This window comes from Barbatula barbatula (genome assembly GCF_947034865.1).
Source record: "Barbatula barbatula genome assembly, chromosome: 1".
NCBI lineage: Eukaryota > Metazoa > Chordata > Actinopteri > Cypriniformes > Nemacheilidae > Barbatula > Barbatula barbatula.
The window spans coordinates 11,284,382-11,311,838 of record NC_136766.1 but is presented as its reverse complement, the minus strand read 5'-3'; the positions used below and the strand labels follow the sequence as shown (position 1 = coordinate 11,311,838).

The window sequence follows — 27,457 nt, the reverse complement described above, 5'->3', positions numbered from 1 at the left end:
AAAATATTCAGTCTTTTCTGTTTAATCCCAGCAGCAATTGTGCAAACAATCAATTGCTCCAGGCTGCCTTGTTGGTGCATCTGAGGCTTTGTTTGGATCGATATTCAGATCACAGTCTGTCGCGTAATTAATGTGCTTGCCAACGCATTTTCTATTAACAGAGACTATGTTAGATATGAACATAATCAATGTTTAAGTCAATAGCTTGCTTGTTTTTTAAATGTCCGTGCCATATGTCACGATTACTCACTGTTCCCTATGCAATATTACATGTTATGCAGGCCATAGAACGTGGATGAGGGGGTTGGGGATCCATTGTCTAAATCCGGCAGAAAAAGGGAAAAGGGAGGGATGGAGATTAAAAATGGTGACCGCATGTCAGAGGTCAATCCGGCCACCAGCTAATGGGATTAAACCTATGCGCTGTGTTCATTAAGCAATGCCTCACATCACAAGTTAATTCCACAGACTCCAGCTCTAGAAAGGACCCTCTCGGATTAGCCGTCCAGCGTGGCCCTGGGATTAACCAAGATTACAACAGGTGTTGTCTATTGTGCCTTAAGGCCATCAAAAATCGAATACAGTTCTATATCCATGGCTGAATGCTCATACGATACTAATACAGTCACAGAAGGGTGTTCTCACAGGAAGAGAAAACCCCCTTTTAGGGGCTGAAACCCTTTGGACCCAATCAGCTTGTTACCCCCTTACACCCCCCCCCCCTTCACACCCTATTTTAATGAGGCATTGCGTCTCACAGCTGTTCGGGCAAACAAAAGCAGTCATGCCCCTTTTTTCATTTTCTCTTGCCAAGCCATGACGCAAAATTCGTCCCACGACATTTGTTTATTCTGCAAAGGAAAGATATCACGGTTTCCCAAATTCTCTTTGTACGAGTGCTTTACTATGAGTAAGTGAATATGTAAATGAAGCTAAAGCTTATCGGGCAGATCTGACTAAGAACAGATTAATCATTACCTTAGATCAATTGTTGAACTCTTTTTCAAGTGTCAGTCTTGATAGGCCCTGTTAATCCATATTAACAGGACATTGTCCACCGTGAGCAGGGAGTGCTACTGCACTACTATTAGCATTAGCACTACTAACCACCCAACACATGTCACCGGCACTTATTAACTTGCCCTATTCGGTTTTATTCCGGATCTATTGTGTGCGTCACACTTCTGGAGTGAAGCCTCAAAGGTTGATCATTACCTCTGTAAGATTGGTAGGCGGTGGATGTCGCACAGGACGTTACACTGCGCTGACATCACATGTCCCGAGAAATTCCACACTAGACGATTGTGATCTCACATGCTTCCACGTATAAGCGTCATAACTGTCGCCCGGCTTCCTCCATATGCTAAGTGTGATAACACATCATCAAGCTCTGTCCGTAGGTGTTGGAAAAACAGTAGTCATGCTACTAGGTGCAAACTCTGCTCCGAGCAATTATCATCTACAGATAGGCCCTCCCCTAATTGGACAGAACACAGATGTCGCCCTCTTTGTCAGTATGGGCCTTGTGTTAACCGAGGCCCCCCATGATTGGCTAATAAAACTGTAAAAAGACAAAAGCCTGGATAATGATGAAATGTTTCCTATTCGAATGTGCAATGAGTGTTTATTGCTGTATTTTGGCAATTTGCCGTAATGCTTTAACCCCGGGGGAAAGAGTTTTTTCGGCTTTTTGTGATTCGGGAAGCTAATAGAAACTAACCATTATGCTGCAAGTTTTAAGTTTCTAAAACATAACAAAGCGGCAAATTAGGAATGAGGTGTGGTTATTTGTGTGAATGGATATGAACTGTTATGAGGCGAGGGAACTTCCTAACCCCTGGAGTTTTTTAATATTTATTTCTAACGCTGAGGTTACTCGGAGTGTGAGGACAAATCACCTTAATCTCTGTCACATTTCCACTGATAAGGCGTCAACCCTTTTCCATCAGTAGCTAATGGCTTCCCTTTGTGTGAATGTTAAGACCTGTCGAGTGATTCAGATAAGAATGTGTCTTCCTGACATTTTACTGTGTAAATTTTCAATCAGAGGAATTAGGGCTGCAACAACGAATCGATAAAATCGATAAAAATCGATTATTAAAAATGTTGGCAACGAATTTCATTATCGATTCGTTGTATCGCGCGACTATAACGCGCGCCACATGTTTGAGTGGCGTGAGCGTGGCGTTTCTGTTGCGTGTCAGCTCTGTGGCGGCTGCGTCGTGTTTTCTGTATCTTTGCACACCAGCACCGTGCCTGACGCGGCGCTGGCGCGCTGCTGCTGCTATGGTGACATAGAGGGAGGCCGCCGACAGACAAGGGTCTTGTATTCACGACATGTTTAAACTTTTTTCACATAACCTACACCTTCCAAAATCCGAAAAATGAGTAAGTAGGCTGTCTGTTTATTTAAATAACATTTCCAAATGTTTTGTAGCTTTATTACCTGATGTTGGACCGTCACTCAGATGACACACTAGACTACGTTGTTATTGTAGTGTGTCATATTTTTTTCCATTTTTAATCACATTGTTAAGAGCATAAAAAACAAAAATAATTCAGTCACCAATACATTTTGGGGTTTAATACGAACCACAATTCGTATTAAGATGATTCTCAGATATGTTATTAAAGATGTAACGTAATCAATTGATGCACGAGTTTACTTTATGCAATATGTGTTTAAGATGGACATAAATTAATATTCCCATTCAATGCAATGTATCTTTTCATTGGATATAGCCTAAGCATTTTCTTGGAGGAAGATTTTATGGAAAAAGGTAGTTAATTGGAGTATTCATTTGCAACATTTTAGTAATAATATCTCATACTTAATAGGAATATTAATGTATAATTTATTTCAATATTCACTTTTTGTTTATCCAAAAATGCATTATAAACATGATTTAAGTCCTGATGTTTTCTACAGTGGACATGTAAACCCCGTAACGTGTAGATGTTGGTTTAATGAAATTCAATTTGAAAATACGATCAAATAAATGATGATTAGCTTTCAAACATCAAAATGGCATTCATTAATATGTATTCGTGTACAAAATTACATATAAACATCTTTTCCTATTCTATTTTGCCTGGAAACGCTTCCAACACGCTTGCGTGTCTCGTGAAAAATAGGCGTCGATTCAATTCCTAGCATGCGCGCGTTTTCCGTGCGGCTCGTCTCACGCAGGCAGTGTGCAAGCTCTAACCTGTTAACATGGGAGCCGATTTAAAAACGGTCACGCCAGGCTTCTGAGACGCTCACGCCACGCATCTAGTGTGTCACAGGACTAAAAAAAGTTGATCGCGCCGCGCAGCATAGCGGAGAAAAAATAAATTAAAAAAGCAGAGCGGAGGTAGAGGAAAGACCATCAGAGAGACCCGAAACAATTCCAGAAAAAAACAGCAAACCATGAGAGGCTTCTTGATGGGAAATGCATCATGTAAACCACAGCAAGCTGTAATAATAATATAATAAGTAATAATAAAGCTTTTGAAATATGTTTTGCAATGTCAGTTCTATTTTTCAATAAAGGGTTGAAAATGAATGCTTTTAAAAATTTGTATCCGATTCATCGATTAATCGAACAAATAATCGACAGATTAATCGATTATTAAAATAATCGTTAGTTGCAGCTCTAAGAGGAATTAAGACTATCAAATCCACACAAAAATCTTTACGCCGTCACACAGATGATGTGTTTGCGTTGTGGCTTTCTCCTCAGGAGTGAGGGGTAAGTTAGTTAATACAACAGATATTATTTGTTAATGGACTTCAACTGTTTGCATAGGCTAGAGCGAAGGTCAAATGAAGCCATTCACTGAGTCCAACCATGTGGTTCACACCAAATCTGTTTTAATAAAAATTTCATGTAATCTCATGAGATTGATGACAAGGGTCTGCTGGCTTGTGTTGTTACGACACTCGTCCTCTCTTCACGCTGGCATTCCAGCTATGTTTTGGATGGGATATCTGTTTGCCATGGTAACCTAGAGAAGCCTTTGCATCTGGGGTCTTGTTTCCTCTGCCCCCAACCCCCCTAAAGCTGATCCCATGGCCTCTGTCGCCCACTGGTCGTTCACCCAGACCTTTCAATTGACAGCTGGTCAGTGCGATCACAAGTCTAGATTTAATTAGAAACCAAGTAGAGGAACCAGTAGCGTGGGGTGAACAAAACGAGTATGCCTAATGAAATATGTAAGGGTTAAAAACACTGACACAACTTTTTTAGTCAGTGGCAGGTTTGAGAATTCTTTCCTTAAAATTTCTATTGTCTATGCCACGGATGGGTTGTTGTATACAATGGCTGATGGCACATTTAATTGTTGGGTATTTTGTATTTCAAAGGGGAGGCTGGCCTACTTTTTAGTCTAGCAAGAGTTGCTCGTTGCCTAGAGGTCTCTTTGATCTGCTGTGACCTCTGTTGGCTCAAGTCACATTTCTGTCACTATGTGTCCACCCGCCTCTCCTTGGTTCACCCTTCTTGTTCCCTCAGGCCAGGGCTGTGCCACACCTGTAATTTCATTTTATTATTTAGTGGCATTTAGACACACTAACTCTGTGCCAGAAGCCGTCCCCAGGCAGTTGACCAAGCTCCTTCTCAGACCCAGACAGAGCCTGGATCCAGCTCTTCAGACTGCTTATGTGACAGAGGGCTTCACGGCCAGCCTCATAACTCATACATGTCTGCTTCTTCACAGCTCTCAAAGGGCCTGTGCTCAGCAGACTCTGGGCCCTCTTTTGTCTTCTCTTCTTTAAGAAGCAGACAAGGGCAACTGCTGTTGTTGGAAATGACCATGAACCAACCGTCTTGTGTTTTCACACAACCCTGTGTCATGGCTGTTAAGTCTTAATATGCATCTGTTAAATGTGTCTTATGTATACCAATATTACTCAAAGTATATTGTCCAAAAGAAATGTGTTTTTATTGAAGAAACTGTGTTCTGACTGATGCATGACCAAATAATACATTCATCTATAATCAATCCCACACAAACAACAAATCACAATAATTAAATGGATTCTTTGTCCCGAAATCTGGCATTACCTCAGGCAGGATTGCAGAGGAAAGTTGAAAAGATTTTGTTTTGGACATACCTCATACATATTTGAAAAGGGCAGTTTTGTTCCTCAGAAGGAATTTCTAGACAGCTGAATGCATTCACAATGAAAACCATTCACACATTTTTCACATAATAAAGCCATATTGTTGTTAAAGCCATTCACAGAGCAGACAATTCACTGAAAATAATCTCTTTATTGAGACTTGCAATGTTGTATTCATGCACAGCGCGTTATATTGTTTAACACACAAGTGACTGTCAGGAATGTATTAGCTCGCTAACCATACGCTGTTTCCATATGTTCCAGCAAACATTACATGTTGTAAATATCACATTAACTTCTCATTATCATGTATGCATGAAACTTTCATGTAAGCACAGTGTGTTTTTTTTCATTCTGTAGGAATTAGTGCTGGTTGTGTTTTTTGGTGTGGAGTATGTGGTGCGTCTGTGGTCAGCAGGATGTCGAAGTAAATATGTGGGAATTCTGGGGAGGCTCCGCTTTGCACGAAAGCCCATCTCTGTTATTGGTGAGTGTGTGAAATAATTAGCAAAAGGCCCTACTGTGGTTGATGTATGAATATGATGTCATTGATAAAAAAATCCTGTCCTCCTTGTCTTCCATTAGACCTAATTGTAGTGGTGGCCTCAATTATTGTATTGGCATTTGGCTCTAAAGGTCAGGTTTTTGCCACCTCTGCTGTCAGGTAAGGTTTTCCCAAGCCACACGTATTTTCTTTCCTTAAGGCACAGGATTAAAACTTTGTTGTAACTGTCATCACATTAAAGCCCTAATATTGTTGTTTACAGAGGAGTGCGTTTCCTCCAAATCCTACGAATGCTGCATGTGGATCGACAGGGAGGAACATGGCGATTGCTTGGATCAGTGGTCTTTATACACAGACAGGTGGGGGATCTTAACCCTGTTTGACATATGGGCCCGGTTTCATAGACAAGGCTTAAGGCTAGTCCCGGACTAAAATGAATGTTTGAGCTGTCTTAACTGAAAATAACTTACCCTGACATATCTTAAAATATGTCAGTGCCATTGTTTTGTCTCAAGATGCACACCACCAGTAAATATTATTTTAAATTCTTAATTCAACTAAAGCATAGTCTTGGCTTAAGCTAAGCCTTGTCTGTGAAGCCGGGACATGAACAAAATCATAATTTTAAAATACCATTGTTAATCATCACAAAACCTTTAGATTTTTTAAAGAATAAGTTATTATCCTAATGTATTTCATATTCGAACTATAATAAGTATATAGGCCTAGTGAAATATAATCATAATAAAAACATTATAAAAAATGAATATAGCTACAGGTCTTGTTCACACTTAAATATGTTTTGATAAAATGGTGTTTTAGTTATTTGTTTCAAAGATCAATCATCATTTAATGGTTGAATTGCCATTTTTATTGTGATGGACATTCTATAATAATATTTTTACTTTTCCATTGGAAATTTTAAGTAAGGGATAACTTACAGTTACTTCTGATGTAATTAAACTAAGTACTTTGTGTAATATTTGTGTGTACAATAGTAGAATTGACATCAAAATTCAAAGTATAACTTTAAAATCTGTGCTTCAATGTATGGTCCTCACATTTGTAATACTTTGGTCAGTTAATAATACTTTATGTAGTTTTATATAATTTATTTGAATGAATTAAAAGAGCTGGTTCATGTTTATCCTTGAATCACTTAACTAATCAAGGTTGCAATAGGATAAAGAAAGTAATTAGTAATAAGTTATAAAATACTTTTTGGAGGGAGTCATTTGTACAGTTATCTAATTACACTATTGAATATGTAATAAGTAACTAGTAATTATTTACTTATTAGTAATTTATTCGAGTGACTTGCCCAACACTGAATATTTCCAAAATGATCTCAAATTAAAAAATCGTCTTTTTTATTGTGAATTCCAATTAATATTATTCAAACAGCAGTTGGTTTGTTTTGATTCAAGCCATAATAAATAAAAACAGCTAACAAACACAATAAAAACATGATAACTGTCATGATTCTGCTGCATCATGTCATGTTTCTCTTAGTGTAGTGGCAGGATCATGACAGAACCTCATGTTTAATGTGGAGAGAGGCAATTATTATGGTCTTACAGACACTCTCTCTGGTCTCGTCTTTGTTCCCATCCTCTCGTAACCCTCGTTATTGATTAATGCCCTACACCTGTTTCCCTCTTGATTTGCTCCCTTACTTAATGCCCTTGTGTCTTCTGTCTTGTGCTGGTTCATTGTGATTTGGTTGGTGAGTTCATGTCTTGTCAGTTTAGTTATTTGTAGTTCATGTCAAAAGTTAATTTAAGTCTTGTTTAAGTGTAGTTAGTTTTAGTCATGTTATTGTATCCCTGTTTTGTTCTGTTACCCGCACGTGGGTCTATGTTTTATTATTTATTAAAATATGTTAACCCCTTACCCGCTGTCTGCACCTGGGTCCTCTCTCCGTGTCTCACCACGAGAATCATGACAGATAACATGATAAAAACATGATTTACTCATTTTGGAAACAAACTCTTCAGACCTACCTTAATATAAACAGTGAAAGATTACATTTTATGTGACATTCTTATCATGTGAACCTTCGAATATCAGGAATAAAACTAAATAATCCTCTCTAAAGATGAAATGTTTCCCTACTTTTGAATGCGCTTTTCTCCTTCACATCTCCTTCCTGGTGGAACATTCTTCCTTACGTGGTCCAGTCAACCACATCTCACAACCTTCAATAAACTACTGAAAACCCATCTCTTCTGTGAATATTTGACAGACAAATAAAAAAATTAAAACCAACCCTCTCTCTTCTCTCAACAGGCAGCGGTCTAGCTTTGTTGAAACTGGTAACTTTGTATTAGCATCTATCGTACTGTTGCTATTTTATGAAATATCGCTTATTGCTCCCTGAACTCTTTGTAAGTCACTTTGGATAAAAAGCATCTGCTGAATGACTAAATGTAAATGTAAAAAATTGTGAGTATACGGGGAGGTTTGTCCCTTTGCGTTCTTGCCATTTACTTCAGGGCTGGTTGACTGCAGAACGTAATTGTAGGCTGTCTTGTTGCAGAATAAATTTTGGTTTTGTGCGATATTACGTCTAATTTAAAGAGCAGTATTGCAAATTCACAATGGGAATGTTGTCACAAGTATTGATTATTTTATAGGGATGATCTAATTATCATGCAACACCAAGGACTTTTCATTTCCAAAAAACAAAACAAAATGATTTTATATCAAGAGCATTCAAATATTTTAAGAATGTTTTCTTTTTCTAGGAACTGATTACAACGCTCTATATTGGATTCCTGGGGCTCATCTTCGCATCCTACTTTGTGTATCTGGCAGAAAAGGATGCAGTGGATGATAGTGGTATCACTGAGTTCAGCAGCTATGCTGATGCTCTGTGGTGGGGTGTGGTAGGTAGAAACCCCGCACCTCACACCGACACAATAGCTATGACATATTGATATGATATATTATTGAAAGCACACAGCAATGAATTGGATAGTGTTGAGTAATGGGTGTTGAATGTCAATGTTCTTTCTGCATGTATGCTCAGGTTACAGTAACCACTATTGGCTATGGAGACAAGGTCCCTCAGACCTGGATAGGGAAGACCATCGCATCGTGTTTCTCTGTCTTCGCCATTTCTTTTTTTGCCCTGCCTGCTGTAAGTTACAGAGATGTAGTTTAAAAGCCAGCACAATTGTTCTTCACACAGCAGGCCATTGACAGCATGACAGTGCAACAATAATGACAGTATTTCCCCACAGGGAATCCTTGGCTCTGGTTTTGCTCTGAAGGTACAGCAGAAACAGAGACAAAAACACTTCAACAGGCAAATCCCTGCAGCTGCGTGTCTGATACAGGTGTGTTGCCTATATACCTTAAATAGCTTATTATTTGTCATTCATATTGTTCCCCGATTAGACCTTCCAGAGTCATCCTGTGTCTTCTCATGCTTAAGGCGTCCTGGAGGTGCTTTGCCCTTGAGAATGATGATTCTGCAACCTTCAGGTTATTTTTGAAGAGAAAACATGTGACATCCAGCACCTCAGTGTCCAGCCCTAAATTGAAGGTAAGTGGCCACGTGAAGATGCTTGTACATATAGGCCCTAAAAAAATTTGACAAAGCTATCTACATCAGTTTTTACTGAAACTTCTTAGATAGTGATTTTCCAAAGACAGCAAACCCTTCACAACACAAGCAGTGATAAATAAAACTGACTGGAGACTCTAATAGCATCCATTTGTTTGGACATTTAATTCAAACATGAATTAATTCAAACATAATTCAAACATGAGGGTGGGTTTAGCAGCACAAAGGCTCTGTGTTTATTGTTTCAAAATGCAAGATGTGTCTTAGTCAATGTGTTTCTGTAACTTAAATAGTGATTCAGTCAAGAGCGAGAGTAGTTTTTTTTTCCTAACAGCATGACAGTTCTATTAGACTGCATGTAGACTGTGAGTCCTAATGCACAGATCCAATATTTTGACACATATGTGCTTGTTTGCATATGACATAGCTGACTGTGTGTATGTGGATACTTGACAAGATGTTCATTTTAATATCATTTTCAAATGCATTCTATTTGACCATTCACACAAGCAGCGGAGCTTCTACAGAATTTAGTTTTCACACAGCCGGTTGCTCTTGTAAAAAAGATTTTTAATATCAAACACATCCATCACATTCATTCATCCTTCTTTGTTGCTCTTGTGTGTCAAAAATTCAGTGTCTACTCATAGCCATTGACAGATTTTGTTGTCACCACAATATATATTGTCATGATAACACACAGCGGATGTAAACGTCACTGCTGTTTTCTCTTTGAGCAGGTGAAAATAAAGAGGAAGCTGAAAAGTAATGAGAGGGACAATGGCCGTGGCTCTCTCACCATACCCAACATTACCTATGATTCATTTGATGATGGGAAAGACACTATTCAAGATCAACAGTCAGGTAGCACCAACAACAATCTTTGATGTGATCCCTCCAAATAGGCTTTTCTGTCAGTTGTGTGTGGTGTTCTTTCATGTCTCAAGCTCTTGAAGTTCCTCTGAGTTAATTGAATAGAGCCACTCCTCTGATATGCTTCATTTCATCTCTCTGATCTCACAGAAGGGACAAACACTGTCAGGAGATTTGGTGAGCACCAGTTAGTGTCTATTGCTAACTGTGTCTTGCCTTTACTCACTTCACACTGTTCTGTGTGGCGTCTCTGTTTTGATGTGGTGTGTTCTCATTTAAAAGACGTATTCAATAGTGACTCTTTCATTTTTATTTACTTTTAAACATACATTCCCATCACAGCGGCCGAAACTTACATTACCAAACAATCTTGCCCACAGAGAAAAAACACTGTTTAACCATTAATCACGAATAATCACTTCCAGAATAAAAGTTTGTGTCATGCACTGTGTATATTTATTTTGAATATTTAATTGACACATACATATTTGCACGTATATATTTATATAGAATTAAAATTATGTATAAACCTTTTTTTTCTAGACTTTATTTTTCTTAAACATATGTCTGTGTTTGTAACTAGAAAATCAGTATGCACATTACATAAACAAATAGCCTATTATGTAAAAACAAACTTTTATTCTGGATGCCATTAATCGTGACCAATCATGGAACCGCCCTGAATTCAAGTCAGTCACAATTTAAAATTTTCTTCTTTTGCACCATGACATCCGCCCACTGATGAATCCATGTCCAAGGACTTCATATTACACCATCCACTGATAATTCAAACTCTTTCATTGCTGACTTACATTCTGTAAAACAACTTCAGGTTAACTTCAAGTCAAAATGTCTATTCCGTAAACGAGATGAAAACATTTGAAATGCCATGTTTTCGCATCAGTCCATTTGAAATGTGCAGTTTTTTATCACCGACTCTCTCTCTCCTCACAGAGCGTGAGCAATCTTGGAACTCTCTGTCCTCTTTTCAGTACTCTCCACCTTCAGGTAAGTAACAGAACATTATGGCCTTGCTTAAATCTGAAAATGTCCTCTGGAATAACTGTAAGATCTTTAAGCAAAGGCAACAGTATGAAATTGTGTGTATTTGTGTGTCTTTAGTAAATAAATCCGCTGGGTTTTTGGAGGTGCAGTCTCGACCGCCCCTTCAGAGGTGCAGTAGCATCACAGATGAATTGGAGATTGAGCCAGAGAGAGATATTTCACTCCTTCCAGTCACTCACATGTCTCAGTGAGTAAGAACTTGACATTTTTAGTGCAATTTAAACTGAGACTTTCTGACTGCTGTAGACGACAGAGTAAATAATTCATTGTTCAAAAAGTTCAACTGTGGTCACGCCGGAGTCAGAAAATTCCTCAAATATCCCTGCCACTAATTATACCAAAATTAACTTTTCCATTAAGGAGCTAAACTTGCCTTAATGGAACGTTTTTACTTACATGAGGGTATATTATTTATACCATGTGTGTTATTGTTTTTATGTAAAATACTTCATTTAGCACAGTAAAGTTTAAATTCTTTCTTCTGAATATACAGCAAATCAGCATAATACCAGATGGTACAAAAAAGTAACCCCAGGCATGCCTTAAAGGCATTTCTGTCAACTTCAATCACATTTTTGCCCTAAGCAATGGTTCATTTCTGACCACATTTCCCTCTAATTATAATGTTGCATAACCATTTCAGATGACATGATACGTTATTGTCCAGCTGTTGATCAGAAATGAAGTGTTAAAGTTAGTGTTTGAGTTAGCACACCCTGTTACTCGGCAGTTCACACTGGCAGTATTGTCTTTATAAATGCAAACGGGGTCTAATCAGCTTGCTAATCTCTGCAGTCACTGAATTCCCATCTTAAATCTTTAAAACGGGGTTAACACACATGTGCCATCTCTGTCGGAGCACATCTCAGCTTTCGAGCCCACCCACATCAAACTTAGCGATTTTAAGACGACAAAGTGCACGAAATGGTGTATGTTTCTGTGCCCCAAAGCATTCCCATGAAAAGTGGTTATGTGTCAGGCTTTAGGTTGCCTGAGAGGGGGTCATTATCAGAATCTCTGTGCCCCATTAGCTGTTCATCATGTGGAACAGTGTAAAGCCTGTGCACAACAAACCATTTACTTATACAGGCAATAGACGGATCCCCTCTCTGAATAATCTAATGGTCAGTTGTGGGTATAAACTCCATCTAGAGTGTGGTACTGGGATCCACTGCTCTTCTTTGTCTGTCCATAAACTTCTGTTGTTTTACTCTTAACATTACAAAAAAATGCCAACCTGAGAAGTGTTGGAGGTCTGTTTCTGTTTCTATAATTTTTTAGAAAACCACAAGAGGGCAGTGGAGGTGTTTTTGTAGAACATAACCCTTGCTATGCTTATGTTTTCTGATTCAGTGCTGATTCTGTGTTTATGTTGTTGCTTATTGGGAAAATCTGAGTTGTGTGTATGCATGTTTTTTTGTGTTAGTACATGCACATGCAGAAAAAACAGGTTGATCTGTGCTTTTGTGTTCATATAAAAAAACTCTTCTGAAACAGTAATGACATATTTTAGGCTAGAATCATTGTGTTTGCTATTTTTTCACTTGCTCTTGTGTTAGTGCAAAAAAGAGATAATATTTACAATAAAATCCAATAAAAATGCTATTCTTACAATGTATCTTGTACCCTGAAATTAATGGTTGGTCTAAATTTGGCGTTTTCCACCAAATCGTCTGTATTTGACATTAAAAAAAATATATATTCTGAGGTATGATTCCTTTCTAAATCCTCATTCTTAGCAGACATCTTGCGTCTCCTCTACAAAGGCGCCTTGTCATTACAAGCTTTTATTTGATCTTTGAAGTTTAATGAGCTTTCATTCGCCTCACAGTGAGATGCAATGGTAACAGCTGGCTTTTCTCTGCCTCTCTGTTCTCTGCTGCTCCCTCTGTCTCGCTCCCTCTCTTTCTTTTCTCACTCACTGGGTGTGAGCGTGTGTTTATTTGTTTATGTCCAGCGGAGTAGGGTGGAGACTCAAAAGGACCAGAGTCCAAACCTCTCTTCTGTGCAACTCTACTCATCTCTACTTTACTCTCTGCTCATCTTCTTTACTAAATTTTCAAGGTACTTTTCAAGCACTCTCTGCTCTCCTCTACTTTGCTCCTATCCTCTCCTTTAGGACATTTATCCTGCTCTGACCTTTGACCCATGCTGTTAACTCAAGAGGTGGGAGAGGCACAAAAACCTCCTCGTGCCTGCAGCTGACACATTTTGCCTGCGTTGGGGGTTGGGATAGAACAATGTGACAAAAACGTCTTTCTGACCGTGCATTCCTAAAACACATATTTCGGACTTAAAAATATACACTTTCTTTACGCCTAACTAATAATTCAAGATTTGATAAAGAGCAGATGTTTTGTAGTAAAGTGAGACCAGGTAAACAATTAGTGCTTTTAATTTTTTCAGGCCGTTTTGTGAAGTAGTCACAACACAAAAGCACCTTTGTGCCTTTCTGGGTTAAAGAAAGTAAGCTCTTGTATACATGATGAAATGAAAGTAAACGCAGGTGCATTTTAAAAGTGGCATTTGTAAATGCACGTATCTGCTGCAGCAGTCCTGTAGTGGTGTGAGGTTTACCAAAGGAGACCCGGGCTGAAAAGATTGATTTATTCTCAGTAAACAGAGAAGGACTTCTAGTGGCAGAGGCGAAGCCAGGCCGTCTACACTGGTCCAGAGACAAAGAGCCATTGTCTGCAGCTCTACACACGCCAACAATAGCCTGATTGACAAGCGGCTCTGGTCGTAATGGGCTTCTGGGCTAAAGACTGCTACAGTGACTTTTGTTAGAAACACTCTTGTTACACAGAGCAATAATCTCCATGCTGGCAATTTCACAGAAATGTTTATATAGTTTATATATGAGTGCATTGTATACATATTTGTCCAAAAGCATGCATTTGATCAATATACATATCTTTTTCGTTTGAATGATACTTCTCTTTTTTGGGGGGATGTTTCTGAACTATCTTAAAAAATGCTATCAAATATTTCATTAAGATGTACATTGCGTTTTGAGTATAACGTGTGTAACACGAGTAGGTCTGTGTGTTTGTGTGTGTGTAAGGAGTGTGTGGTGGTGTGTGAGGCGTGCTGAATGGGACAGAAACATTGGCTCACTAATGCCTCTTCAGCGCGGCTTGCCAGCACAAGTTTCTTTATCTTGCTCGTCACGGCCCCTTTTCTTCCCCCCTTAACAGTAATTGTGTTTCGTTACAGTGTGTTAGAGCTAACGAGGGACATGGAGCGAGAGTCAGCCAAGCAGTGAAAGAGAGAGGGAGACAGACAGAAAGAGAAAGTCGCTCAGCAAGAAGGAACACATCCCAGATGATTTTTTCATTTGCTGTCAGACCAAGAGCCTAGCAAGACTCTCTGTAGAACTTTGTAACACCGCACTGCACACAGTGCACGCAGTGACAAGTAATCTGACAAATTCCTGTAATCTTCTAGCTATAAAATGCAGTTCCCCCTTTCAAATCTTTTCATATAATTATAGATATAATAAAGTATACCAATATTAGTATAGGCACAACAATTTCTCACATTTAAAGTGAGAGTTAATTTATTCACGCTCTCGTGATTTCAAACCTTTATGACTTTCTTTCTTCCGCAGAACACAGAAGACATTTCAAAGAAAGTTGGTAACCGAACAGCACTGGCCCCCATTCACTTCTACTGTATGGAGACAAAACCAATGCAAGTGAACGGGTGCCAGTTATCACCATTCTTCAAAATATCTTCATTTGTGTTCTGCAGAAGAAAGTCATACAGGTTTGAAATGATAAGTTTTTTTAATTTTTGGGTGTACTATCGCTTTAAACGAATCACAAATAACACCTTTGTTTCTTCAACAATACTTTTCTTGTCTCTGAACTTCAATATTTCCGGCGAAAATAATATCAACAGGCCATATCCAGTTTCTTTTTGAGGGCCCGGGTAAGTTAGTGACTTGGCAATACGATATGACAATAGGGCGAGAGGCCCCTGGTGATGTTTAAAGACCTTTGCTGAGATAAAAACTGTCAATTTCTTTGCTGCTATAATGTTTAGGATCACACGAGGCCACAAGTTTGGAACATAAGCCATTTAGTCATGGTGTATTGCTGTAAAGGGCTCAACGTCAGAGTAAATGTTGTGTCCCTCTTGTGTCACTCTTCATAAGGACATTTAATACTTTGCGTAGTAGTCTGGCTCTTTGATGCTCGGGATGAAAGAGATCTTTGCCCGGCTGAAGCCAAAGGAGCCCCCGCTGCGTGTGTGCGCCCGCATCTTGTCTTTGTGCATGTATGTGTGTGTGTGATGGCTTCTGGCCAGCAGCCCAGGCCACGCCCCATGGGTCCTTACCATCGTGGAACATCTGGCCTCTGGTCAGCAATTATCAGTCATTACTGCCTCAGTGGCTCCTATGGCAGCTGACCGCTTATAAAAATATCATTGGGGCATTTCAACTCCAGGAGGAAGATGGTGGCAAAAATTAGGATAATGTACTTTACAGGATTCTTAGACGGCGGCTAATCAGTGTGCTCTTCCCCCTCCTCTTGCAGAGAGCTATTCTTAGACACACAGGGCCCCCATGAGCCCTTTAGTGCCATAGTGCCACGATCCCGCAGCCTGCAGCGCAACACCGCAGCACAAAGGTCTTCGTCTTTTGACTCGCTGAGACAAGTCAGCTGAGCGCACATGTCCTCTGTGGGGGACATCGGGGTAATTGACATGTGTTTGTGATTCATCATATGATGTAACAAAACATTAGGGAGGGTTTGAAGGTCTGGCCTCTTTCTATATGATTCGGTTCAGTTTCATATCGTGTCTTTAAAGTCTTTGAACTTTACATTGCCGGTAGGGTGCTGTGCTAGTCTGTTAGAACAATAGAGTAGAACAATATATCCGTTGCCTGCCCTTAGGAAAATGTTATTGCTTAGAGGTTGCTATTTTATAGCTTTTTTATAGCTCATGAGACTTATTGCTGTTCTCAGTTTGAACATTGTCTCTGATGTTTCTTCTAAAAACATTGAAAGAAGTTGACACAAGACAACTGGTGAGCTGTGGTAAGAGTGTACAGTCCCGGCCAAAAGTGCTGTTTAAGTTTGGGAATATGACGTCTACAATTTTCTTTTAAATGTGTTGTATTTATATATATGTTCTATTTGGGGCTTAAGGGAAGCTTAAGGGAGCTTGACCCAAAATAACAACACATTTGCAGAGTTTATAAAGACATACATAGCCTAGAAGAGAGACCACGTAAGTTACCACAAGAGAGCATCAACAAATATTAATCATGTGGAATTTCACCCAAAAATAACAATTTAGCCATTTACTCACCCTCTTGTCATAACAAACCGAAGAACGGAGGTATCCATTGACTTGCATTGGTTTTGTGTCTATACAATAGAAGTGAATGGGTACCGCCGTTGTTCGGTTACCAACATTCTTCACAATATCTTTCTTTTGTGTTCTGTGGAAGAAAGTCTTACAGGTCTGAAATGACAAGAGGGTGAGTAAACAATGACAGAATTTCATTTTGGGTGAACTGTCACTAGATAAAATTTCCTGTAAGCTTTCAGTTTTTTATTGGCATTTTTGGAAGAAATCTGTTCTCTGATATATTCCGAATAATTGGGTCCAATACCATGCAAGTCATAATTTGATGGTTTCATTAAACCCGAGGGAGCATTAAAAGCAAATATTTTACAAATATATTGGACATCACTTTTGGCCACTATTGTGGACCTATAAAATGTTGATAGCATAAACCCCTCATTGCTTTCTCTGAGAAACTACGTTGTTATCTTTCTGTCACTTCACATATTCACACTCCTATTTATTAATAGTCTGTTTGCGTGAGTTTTAGTCACGCAGCATGCGGTAGCACCGAGGCAACGTTAGTGTGAAAGAGTTTGTGTTCACATAAACTGTTTAGTGATAAGATTAGACTGAAGCCCACTGATTGTAATGTTTCCTATTAGTCTACTTTTGATTACAATTAGATAAGCAGAGCCTCTCTGGGCAGAGGTCAAACAACAATCCATTGATTTTTCACCTAAACACACACAAATATCACTCAATTTCAGTTAGTGGTTAATAAGCCGAATACTTTAATTCAACCACAAGTTTCCATTCCCCCTTATCTCTCTAAAGCGTCTCATTATTATCTTCTTATCCCCCGGCATGGCATCTATTTAGCTCTAATCAATACAGGACCCGCTGCACATGTTTGTATTTAGTCCTGACCCAGGATCAGGTGTTCGTCTACTCTCCACTAATGGATAGATGCATAGAAGGGATGACATCATTGTCCAAACTTGCGTGTTGAGGTCAAACTGACTGGGTGTTGTTGAACACGCCCTGTTAGTTAATTAGAGGAGGGGAGTTGGAGGCTTAGGCCTAAAGTGTTGATGGTACTGATGACGTCTTTTTCCTGTCCCACGATGCACCTCTTTGATCTTTGTTTGGTGTAGTTATGATGGCCATTGTCACAAATACAACATCAGTTACTATTTACACGGACAAGCACGCAAAGATAGAAATCTAGCAATGTATAAATAAACAAAATGATCACACTATAGCTTTTCCTTTAGTGTTGACCTATCAGCCTGTATTCTACAGTTTATGTTTGTAAATAACATTTAACACTGCCAGCTTTAATATTTTTCTTACACAAAGTATCGTCATCAAGGTGGTATTATTTTCACGAAGTGCAGGTGAGGCTATTCCTTTTCGTTTATCTAGACCTAGAGTCATCGGTAGCCCTCCAATGAAAATTTTATTTCTTTCGCATCTGGCTGCTATTGTTTTTAGCGGACAGACTCAACAAAATAAGATCAGGAACGGATGAGAGTTGCAGTCTGCTTTTGGCACAAAGAAGACCTCATATGATCTCCTCCTTTTCTCTCTCCCTCTCAGTTTGCATGTGTCTCTCCATCATTTTCTTTATCTCTCTCTCTGTCCCAGTGGGAGTCCTTCTCCCTTTGCGCAAGTCTCCACCAGTGTTCACCATTAGCCAGGCTTTGTGCCAGCACTAGAGGCAGATGGTGACCCTGCTGAGGTCATGAGACCAGCGTTGCTAAGTTGGTAACCATGATTGGAGAGAGGAAGTGGCGCTGCCTTAGGGACAGATGGGGTGGTTCCCATGTTCTATCTCTTGTATCCCACCTCGCTCTCTCTCTCCTTTATATTCTCCATTGGAATGACAAACACCCAAGGAGGTATGATTCCTGAACTCTGTGCAGACAGCTGGCATATTCCAGCTAGGGGGCTTCAGTTTAGATTTTGTGGTTAAAGTGAATGACAAACTGAAAGCAAAATGTCATAGTCCTGCCATTTCTATGCGTATAAGTACCACGACCTTAACCTTAACATCATTGCCCAAAAGAGTTTTAATTTAGCACTTGAAATGAAGCCTAAATAGAAAGCTTATCTCAATAATTTCCTTCTGAGATAGTATATCAACATAGCAGCTATATACAACATATAGGCAAATTTGAGTGAATGTATTCATCTTGACTTCTTTTCCGTATCGTGACATATCCGAGTGAAACGGCTTCTGATATTAGAAAAAAATATAGGGCGTTATTTTGCCATTCCCTTTGTGATTGGTTTGTTGTAAGTTGTAAGTTGTGCCTGGAGGGGAGGGCTAAAAATGCCTGGCCATTGGACAGTCAGTATAGTCCTGCCTCTTTTTTGTTGCTTAGGTCATGTGGTGAGGAGTAGTTGTTGAGACGGGGAGAGGAGCTTATTATTTTTGAGGAAAGATTACAAGTGCAAACTAATTTAGAAAAAATAATGGTGTGCACGGGTTAATCATTTAAAATGATCACTGCAACTCTTTTTGATTTCATGGTGATTTTAAAGACCTTTCCATGGTTTTTAATGTTTGATTCAATAATACGTTTGCAGATATATTTTAGTATGCGAAGTAGCTTCTTAGTTTCCGTTATATAGAGTTTTTCATTGCCATGTTTCTTACTCTTGTCAAGTGCAAATAAATAGACATTTGCATAGCAGACTATGACAATCCACAAAGCCAACCACTGGCAAATGACCCAAAGGGATGCTGATGGAAGTCTTGAACGGGGCACCAAAGAGCAGTAAATTGGCAGTTGCCTGGAGCATGGCATATGCCTTATCCCTCATTTCCCTGTAGCCCACAGTCAGGGAGAAACCAGAAACTGTCAAGCAGCCATGTCCATTAAGTCAATGAGGCTTGATAGCCTGCAGCCAGTCGACCACTAATGCATTTTAAAGGAACTTGTGCGAGTGCGCTCAGTATTCTGTCAGAGTGACATGCAACAGACACATGCCTTAACATGCTAACACGATACAGGCGCATATAGACATGCAGCATACGTGCAGGGGAAAGTGTACCTATATGATGATTCATCTTTGTGACAGTGGACTGTTCCGTAGATAACCTTGGGTCTCCTGGGAGTCGACCCCCTTCCCCCATAAAATCTCAGTGCTGTGTGTTTTGAAACCTTTGAAAAACAGAGAGCGTTGTATTTTCTCTGAGACACTGTGTCCTGGTCGTGACCCTTGCGCTCAATAGCCACTTGCAAAAGTCCAATCCAGATCGACAGCAGCTGGAGTGGCTTTGGGGTGCACCTGAGGGTCTGCTAGCGACTGATAGGATTGTTTTGCAAATTATATTGAAAATTTGAAAGGTTAGGGTATTGCTTATAGAAAGTTGGTTAGGGATAACATATAATGCCATTATGTGAGGCATCACTTCAGTGACCCAGAATATAAACATTGTAGATATTGTTTGTCAATTAAGTAGCTTTACAGTAAAAGCGATGATTAATAAAAAAATAAACATGGTTGTATGATATTTGGACTTAATAATTATTATTTAAAATCTTAAAGTATTTCTCTCTGTGATGATCCCAACACAAACACAGGTTGCGGGATTCTCATCGCACAGCCATCCGTGTCATCCAGAGAATGCGCTGCTTTGTGGCCAAAAAGAAGTTCCAGGTACGTTTTTTGTAACAGATTTATAAATATAAATGCATTTTTATACGTTGTTTTGCACAGATTCTTGTGCAAACAGAGAAAAATTCTTAAGTCAATATAAATTTACTAGAAGCAAAAAACCAACCATTCTAAAAACAAAACGAAGAAAAAAAACTCCAAGTGTGTGCGTGTCGCAAATGTGTGAGAGGAAAAAAGTTTCAATTTAATTCAATAATCAAATCAAGATTATTGCCTGTTTTAGACATACAGTAAACCCACTTCATTTTGTAAGTAAAACATAACATAAAAGACTTAATATATGTTCTCATAATGCTTCTCAAGTATGTAGATTTGCTTGTTTGTAGGCATTTTTACAACACAAAATGGTAATACTACAAAGTAAAATGTGTATTTTTGCGTCTTGTGTTAATCTGTGATTAACATTTTTTGACAAATTAGAGGTTAAGCCATGAACAAGTTGATTGTGTAAGTAAAATTTCTGCCCAGTTTTACCAGATGGACTTCCTGGGTCCTCAAAAGAACCTGCTATGTCAGAGAATTCCCCTAATAGCCATCCCACACACTTTCTCCTACCGTCTTGCGATTGTGTGACATTTGATACTCGTTACTCCACTTTATTTGCCTTCTCTCTTTACCCTCCCATCATCTCTACGTCCTTTAGTTTGACCTGTTAGCCTTAGTCATCTCTCAGTCCCCTTATTTTACCTCCTCTCACACGCTCTTGCGACACAGAACACACACTTGGAGTGTTTGTCAGATGCTGCTTCCTAGATTCGCTGTGTCTGATGTCATGACAATGTTTGCTCTCGTTTTGAAAGGCTTTAGCTCTTCCTGAGTTGGCTCATTTGTGCCAAAGATGTGTGAACGTTTGTATATTTAACTGAGACTGCTCAAACTGAAATTGAGTTCTGTAGCAAACGCGGAGCTTCACACATCCACAACATGTTATTCAGTAACTTCAAATAATCGAACACAGCTAAGGGCATCATCACCTGTGTTCAATGTGCCCCGAACGCTGTGAGCGTTTGATCAGGGGTCTAGGTTTGGTGTCAGCAGATGCAAATCATTTTCCTCAAAGGTAAAAATCAGGAGAATATTTTGGCCCTCGGGGATAGTTTGATCTGGTTTTATCGCACTTCAAATGTGATGAACCTTTTGATGATCTCATTGATTCAGACTTCATTGATCTAGAGATTAGAGAATTATTTTTAATTCAGAAATTAAAAAGTCACATCCCAAAAATGATAAGTACTGTACATGCTGCAATCTTTTTTATTTTGGTTCAAATCATTCATTCAGAAAGTAAATAAAAAAGAGTGGTCAAAACTGTCTCCTTATGACTGAATGTTTATGATAATAATTTATGAGTTGAGCTGTCCGCATTGGTTCGATGATTAGGGTAAAGTAACCTGCAATTTTAAGTTTTAAACAGAGATGGGAAAATAGAGGCAATAGTCGGTCTGTGGATTTAAAAACCTGCATAAAGAAATAGGTGCAGGCTACATTAACTAGTTTGTGTGTTTCTGCAGCAAGCACTAAAGCCGTATGATGTCAGAGATGTAATTGAGCAGTATTCTCAGGGTCATCTCAACCTCATGGTCCGCATCAAGGAGATGCAGCGAAGGTGGGCTCAAAACTCTTTAATGTCTCAATAGCCAGGCATATATTTTCTTTAGCATGGAAATACATTTGCTTTGAAAATCTAAGTGAGGCGTTATATGTACATCCATTCTTTGTCATTCCATTTGCCATTTTTATCCATGAACTTTTCATGTTCTTGTCTCTAACAGACTGGATCAGTCCTTAGGAAAGCTGTCTTTCTTCCAGACAAGTTCAGGTAAAACAGGGCCCTTCATTACACACTATGCTCTTACTTTTACATGACCATCATGTGTTGCTAACATCCAGTAAATCATAATTTTTCTTGGTGTTGTTGCTTTTTAGAGAGTTGTTTATGGAGTTATAGAGTTGCTTTTCGTTTATTATGTTTCTGACTGGTACTATTTTTTGTCCTGCAGAGCGCATGAGGGACAAAGGCACGAATACCATCGGATCCAGACTCAACAGGATGGAGGAGAAGGTAAAGCTCTTAAATATTTGTGCTCCAGTCAGATTAGGGTTTGGCTAAATTTCATGCAATTAGGCAGGAGATTAATGGTATTATTGTTCTTGCGAAACACAGGACTAACACTGCTTTGTAACTATTGAGGATTCCAAACACTTAAAAATCCCCACACAATATTACATATTATATGTCACATTTTAGGGAGCTATACGCCGGGTCAAAAATCCAGGCAAGTAGATCATAGAAATAACAAAAGCAAGCTCAAAATGCATTCAGTGCAATTGGTTTTACAGGAAAGACAGATAAAGATCTTCAAGCCTCAATCATCAAGGCTACACCTGGGGGCAGCATGAGCCCCTCTCTCTTTCTCTTCCCTCACTCAAACATCACTTTTTGATGACTGCTCAAACATTGTCTGTGAGTGATGTGTGCTGATAAGGGTGTTAAGAGCCTAAAAAGAGCAGCTTTCTGGCTTGTGTGTGACTGAGTAGGTGTAAAAGGTCTATTGGCCTGCTAGAAAGACAGGGATTCAGGAGCTCTACAAACACTCACTCTGCTCTCGTTCATTTGCCACTCCAGCAAATCCTTTTACAAACAGCACTCATCCCAGACATGGACTCAAAACAGCTTACACTTATTCATATGATCTTTCTCTCATATGCCCGCTCACTTTCCGCCTCTCTTTTTGTTGTGTAGATGTTTGGAATAAGTTTTTTACAGGGGGTGTTTAAAAAAAGTATGCTTTAAAGGTCCAATGTGTGTCTTTTTGGAGCCATTGTTGACAGAAATGCAATATAATATATGTATATAGAGGCGTATATAGACCTTACATTATGAAGTGTTGTTTGAATGAGCTCTTTCTATATACAGTACATACACTGTGGGTCCCCAAACATGGAATTCGCTTTGTTGTTTCTACAGTAGGTCTAAATGGACAAACTGCTATTGAGTGCGTTTCGTAAACACGTTATCTCCTTCGGCAGAAAAGCGAAAATGTAACGACATCTTAGTCCTGTGTCAGCCTCGGTAGTGCTTCAAAAGGGAGGGGTGAGCGGTGAAGTAAGCCATTGGTAATTCCCAACCGTGCCGCAAGATGCTGCTAGATTTCATACAGTGGACCTTTAAAAGGATTTTAATCTTTTTATATTTTTTCAAAGCTTCCGTATCATTTGGGAGAGATCAGTTAATATACAATTAAAACCATATAAAAGCAGAGGGCCGTAGGATTCTTGATCTCATTGATTTCTGTGTTAGTGAATAATGCACTGAATAGCTAAATTAATTATTTTTCTCAGAGCAAAACCAGAAGGAAACATTCTTTGACGTTTGTCTGTACAGATTTGCATGCAGATTTGTCATTTTGTTGTGTGTGTGGACAGCATCCAGTGTTTACAGGATACCTCGCCCCATACAGTGACACAGTGTTCCCATAATTTTGTGGTAAACAGGAAGCAACCAGTGTCTAGCATAAACAGGAACAAACAGCCTTAACTTTTCTGCAAACACCGGCCTAAAGCAATTCATTGCCGTTGTGCTCACACAGACTGCATTGTCTTGAGATCTGTTAAATGTTTTTTTTATTATTACATTACAGCATTTTTAAACTAACAGTATATACAGTGTATAAAGTATATTTCATCTGTTATTTTATGGGTCAAACAAATCAAGCTATTGGGTGAAATTAACCCAGAAAATGTTTATACTTGATGCAACACTGGATTAAAACAACCTAACATTTTGGGTCGAAACTAATTTTAACCCAACAAACAGTTGGCTCCGTCCCTTTCTGATCCAGCTTGAAAGCCAGCATTTTTATAGTGTACTGTTTTTCCAGACATGTCCCTGAGATAGCTTTTATGGCACATCTTTATTATAAATATAAGTCTTTTATAGGATTATAACAAACTGTACGTGATTTTATAGAACATGCACTTGCACTCAGTCATATCTAACTGCTTTTCTGCCCAAGTTTCCACTCAAGGATCTTACTGTTTCTCCCTTACATGTGTGCACACTCTTGTGTATATGTTTGAATCTCTGGCTGTGAGCAGTACGGCAGTGTGTGTTTGTGCATATGTTCATGTGTTTGTGTGTGACTGTGGCGGCACTATCATTGTATAAACTGTGGTCCTGCGTGGAGACACTCGTCTGGTTATTTCTAATGGGGTGTAGACAGCCCTGGCTCCACACGTCACTTAGCTGTAACCCAGGGGGAAAGAACCTCACGACATTTGGCTCCCCAACTGTATAAGGAAAAATTACAAGTATGCGTCTGATAGTTTTCATTGTCTCAAACATTAGTCCCTTTCAATAACAATCCTGGTATGTAGGAAAAAGCTAATTTAAATACACAGGCAATAGCATGGAAAACTGCTTTGGTATTATGTTTAAAAGTTTATTTATAGATAACATGTATTTTTCTAAGCTTCTTAAAACAGCACTGACAAGATCTAGTTTGCAATAATGACATAATGTCACACATGAACCAGGTTTCCATGATCATGTCATTTGAATCTCTTTAGGCTATTCATCATTACATGTTTGATCACACAACTCCACATTCCCTAATCTCATTCACATTATGTGAAAAATAGTCCTGACTAGTCACTACATATGGGTTCGTTTTTCAATAGCTGTTACGGATTGCATTAAAAGACTGCATGATGTTTATTTACACAGGCGACGTGACGTTATTTTAGACAGTGTTTTTAAAGTTGCTGAGACCACACACTTGTTTTCCCATAGATCACACACATGGACAGGACCCTCAACCGTATTGCCGAGTCTCTCAACCTCCTATTAGCGAAGGAGAGACGGAGTGATGCAAACAGAGGACAGGAACGTAGTGAGAGGGCCCACAGACCGTCACCCAGCCTCTGTCTACCGGGGCCACAGGACAGGTTGACCAGCTATGAACAACTCTCTAGCACAAACCTCCCTCTCTCCCATCGAGACAGCTGATATTCTAAAGTGCCACCAAATCACAAAGTTCCCGAAATTGGGAATGTATTAGCTTGATTTATAAAAGATTAGAGGAATGTGTAACCAAGTTCTGGGTTTGCTGACTAAATTTTTTAATGTTCATTGTTTTTTTTTGTAGAACAGCTGGATTTCTTTTAAAGAATATAGACATGTATACTACTGTATACACGTAATATACATAATGTTATGTTAGAATTAACTTTGCCTTTTAAAATAGATGATTTTTCAGTTTCTTTGGCTTTTTAAAGGAGAGAAACTGTTACCATGCCTTTTGTGAACATTTTGTTGTTTTCTAGTCGAATGTAACACACTTGTCATTATTACATTGTGGTATTAAATTGACTGTTTTTGTTTTTTAAGATTGTAAAAAAGAATAAAGAGCATGCTAGTTGCTCTTAAAATGCACTGCATTTGTGAATCATGTGTAAAGACTTTTGAATTAGCACACAGAATTTGCAATTCAAGCACAGGTTTGCTGTCAGCCCGGTTTCCCGCTCTTTTCCACCATCAGGCCATAATGGTTCTATTGGTCCTATGTTCTGGCATTTATGTTATTCAGGAGCAGTTGTCCTTTTCTAAAAGTCTTTCAGTGACACTTTCAGAATTCCTTTAGAGCATCCCGACAGATCAATGACTTATGCAGCACACGACCATATGGAGAGCACCGTGACCTATGATCTTATGACAATACATTTGCTCTCAGGGGTGAGGGGCTTTGTTGCTATGGGGACGACTACATGTGCACCCTCTGACCTTTTTCTAGGGCAGGAACATGGCTGTCCACTCTGCTTTTGTTCACGCACAGCATCTCGTATGGACCATTGTCACCTGTAATATGTGCAACAAATCAGACATTCCATCACATATACGCTGCTGAGAAGCATGACAATTTTGTCTTTATTAACGTTCAGTTATATAATTGAGATGTTGGGAAAAGCGAAGTACCATCCATACACAGCTGCTGGACCTTTATTTGATAAAACCAAATCTATGACAATCATACCACAACATAAAAAAGAGGACTTGGTCACAATAGGAAAAAGGACTAAAAACAGCACTTGCTATCCTTTAGCGTATAGCTTCTCATGCAGGACAACTATGTCAACAATGAAATCAACAGAACAACAGTATTGGCATGCACCACAGAGAGCAGACCTGCTAGAGAGGGGGTCTAGCCCGTATGCCGCCGGATAAATGATAAGCCTTTGTTATTCGTTTAAAAGGACGTACTGCTGTCACTGTCTCAGAGACTGCTGAGCAAACTTTAGGACCAAATGCCATTAATCCAAGCTAGTGAACCCATAGAGGTGTATCCAGCCTTGAAGACAAAGCTTGCCAGTGCCTACACTTGTTTTATGGTTTTTTTGAGTGAAAGAGAAACGGCACGAAAGGGCTACTGATGAATGGGTTGATGGTTTTGCTGCAAATTGCAGATGTATGTGTCAAAGAAAGATCAGCAATGGTGGTAAAGTGATTTCCCTGTCACATAAAAAAAAGAAATAAATGGGCAACCAGGGATAGGAGCTTTGTATTTTATGAGATTTTGTTCATTTCTTTAAAATTGACTGTTTGTGTTATTGGGGTAATATGGAATTGAAAACTAATTCTCACTGTTCTTGAATGTTTCCTGACATAAGAAAAGTTATCAAAGCTGAGATAATTTTAGGGGTTTATTTATAATAGGCACATGTATATCAGGACTATTTACATCTCTAGTTGTTTATTTTGTATTTGGAAGTACAATATTGCACAGCATTTGATTTTTTAATCCAACATGCAACAATTAAGACAGCTTTTTAATAAAGCTTCAGTTAGGAGGAAAAAGGATTCAAATTAACTTCATTTAGTGGTGCACAGATTGCATGGGCTGTATAAATGTGTCTCTCTGGGATTTGCTGATAACAGTGGAGGTCCCATGAGCCCGAGGAGGTAATCCATCTGGTCAAGAAACCCAGCTGAGCTATAACGGAACATATTGGAAACCCTGACAATCTGGACATAATGATTTTAGTGTAAAAGCTCAAATAATGAGGTCCCAGTCAAACCCTGGGGAATTTTATTTCCTCAAATTACCAATCAAACAATTATGTTTATTACAATACATTATGTTTAATGTCTTCACTTTTTCATTAAAAATATGAACGGTATTATTGATTTGAACGTATAAGTGCTCGGTGATCTGATAATATTAAGGTAGGCTACATGGTGTCTTTTTACATTGGGAATTCCTGCAATTCTCGAAAACTTTTACAGATTTGAAACGAAATGATTTACTTTCACAAAGTATTTTTCATTTCTTTAACATAATTAATTTTACCA

General features: G+C 38.9%; 1 protein-coding gene across 1 annotated transcript in view; it reads left to right on the top strand.

The window, feature by feature from the left end:
• kcnq1.1 (potassium voltage-gated channel, KQT-like subfamily, member 1.1) overlaps positions 1 to 25,554 on the top strand; it is a gene marked incomplete at its 5' end in the record, with an annotated part of 29,700 nt that extends 4,146 nt beyond the window's left edge. Inside the window, 15 exons of the mRNA XM_079463883.1 lie at positions 5,468 to 5,594; positions 5,693 to 5,771; positions 5,875 to 5,971; positions 8,360 to 8,500; positions 8,644 to 8,754; positions 8,858 to 8,953; positions 9,052 to 9,162; positions 9,924 to 10,047; positions 11,011 to 11,064; positions 11,179 to 11,308; positions 20,016 to 20,091; positions 21,621 to 21,715; positions 21,882 to 21,928; positions 22,110 to 22,171; positions 24,902 to 25,554. Coding sequence (XP_079320009.1) covers positions 5,468 to 5,594; positions 5,693 to 5,771; positions 5,875 to 5,971; positions 8,360 to 8,500; positions 8,644 to 8,754; positions 8,858 to 8,953; positions 9,052 to 9,162; positions 9,924 to 10,047; positions 11,011 to 11,064; positions 11,179 to 11,308; positions 20,016 to 20,091; positions 21,621 to 21,715; positions 21,882 to 21,928; positions 22,110 to 22,171; positions 24,902 to 25,117 — 1,566 coding nt within the window. The 3' untranslated portion in view covers positions 25,118 to 25,554. The remainder of the gene's footprint in view (positions 1 to 5,467; positions 5,595 to 5,692; positions 5,772 to 5,874; positions 5,972 to 8,359; positions 8,501 to 8,643; positions 8,755 to 8,857; positions 8,954 to 9,051; positions 9,163 to 9,923; positions 10,048 to 11,010; positions 11,065 to 11,178; positions 11,309 to 20,015; positions 20,092 to 21,620; positions 21,716 to 21,881; positions 21,929 to 22,109; positions 22,172 to 24,901) is intronic.
• Positions 25,555 to 27,457: the final 1,903 nt, after the last annotated feature.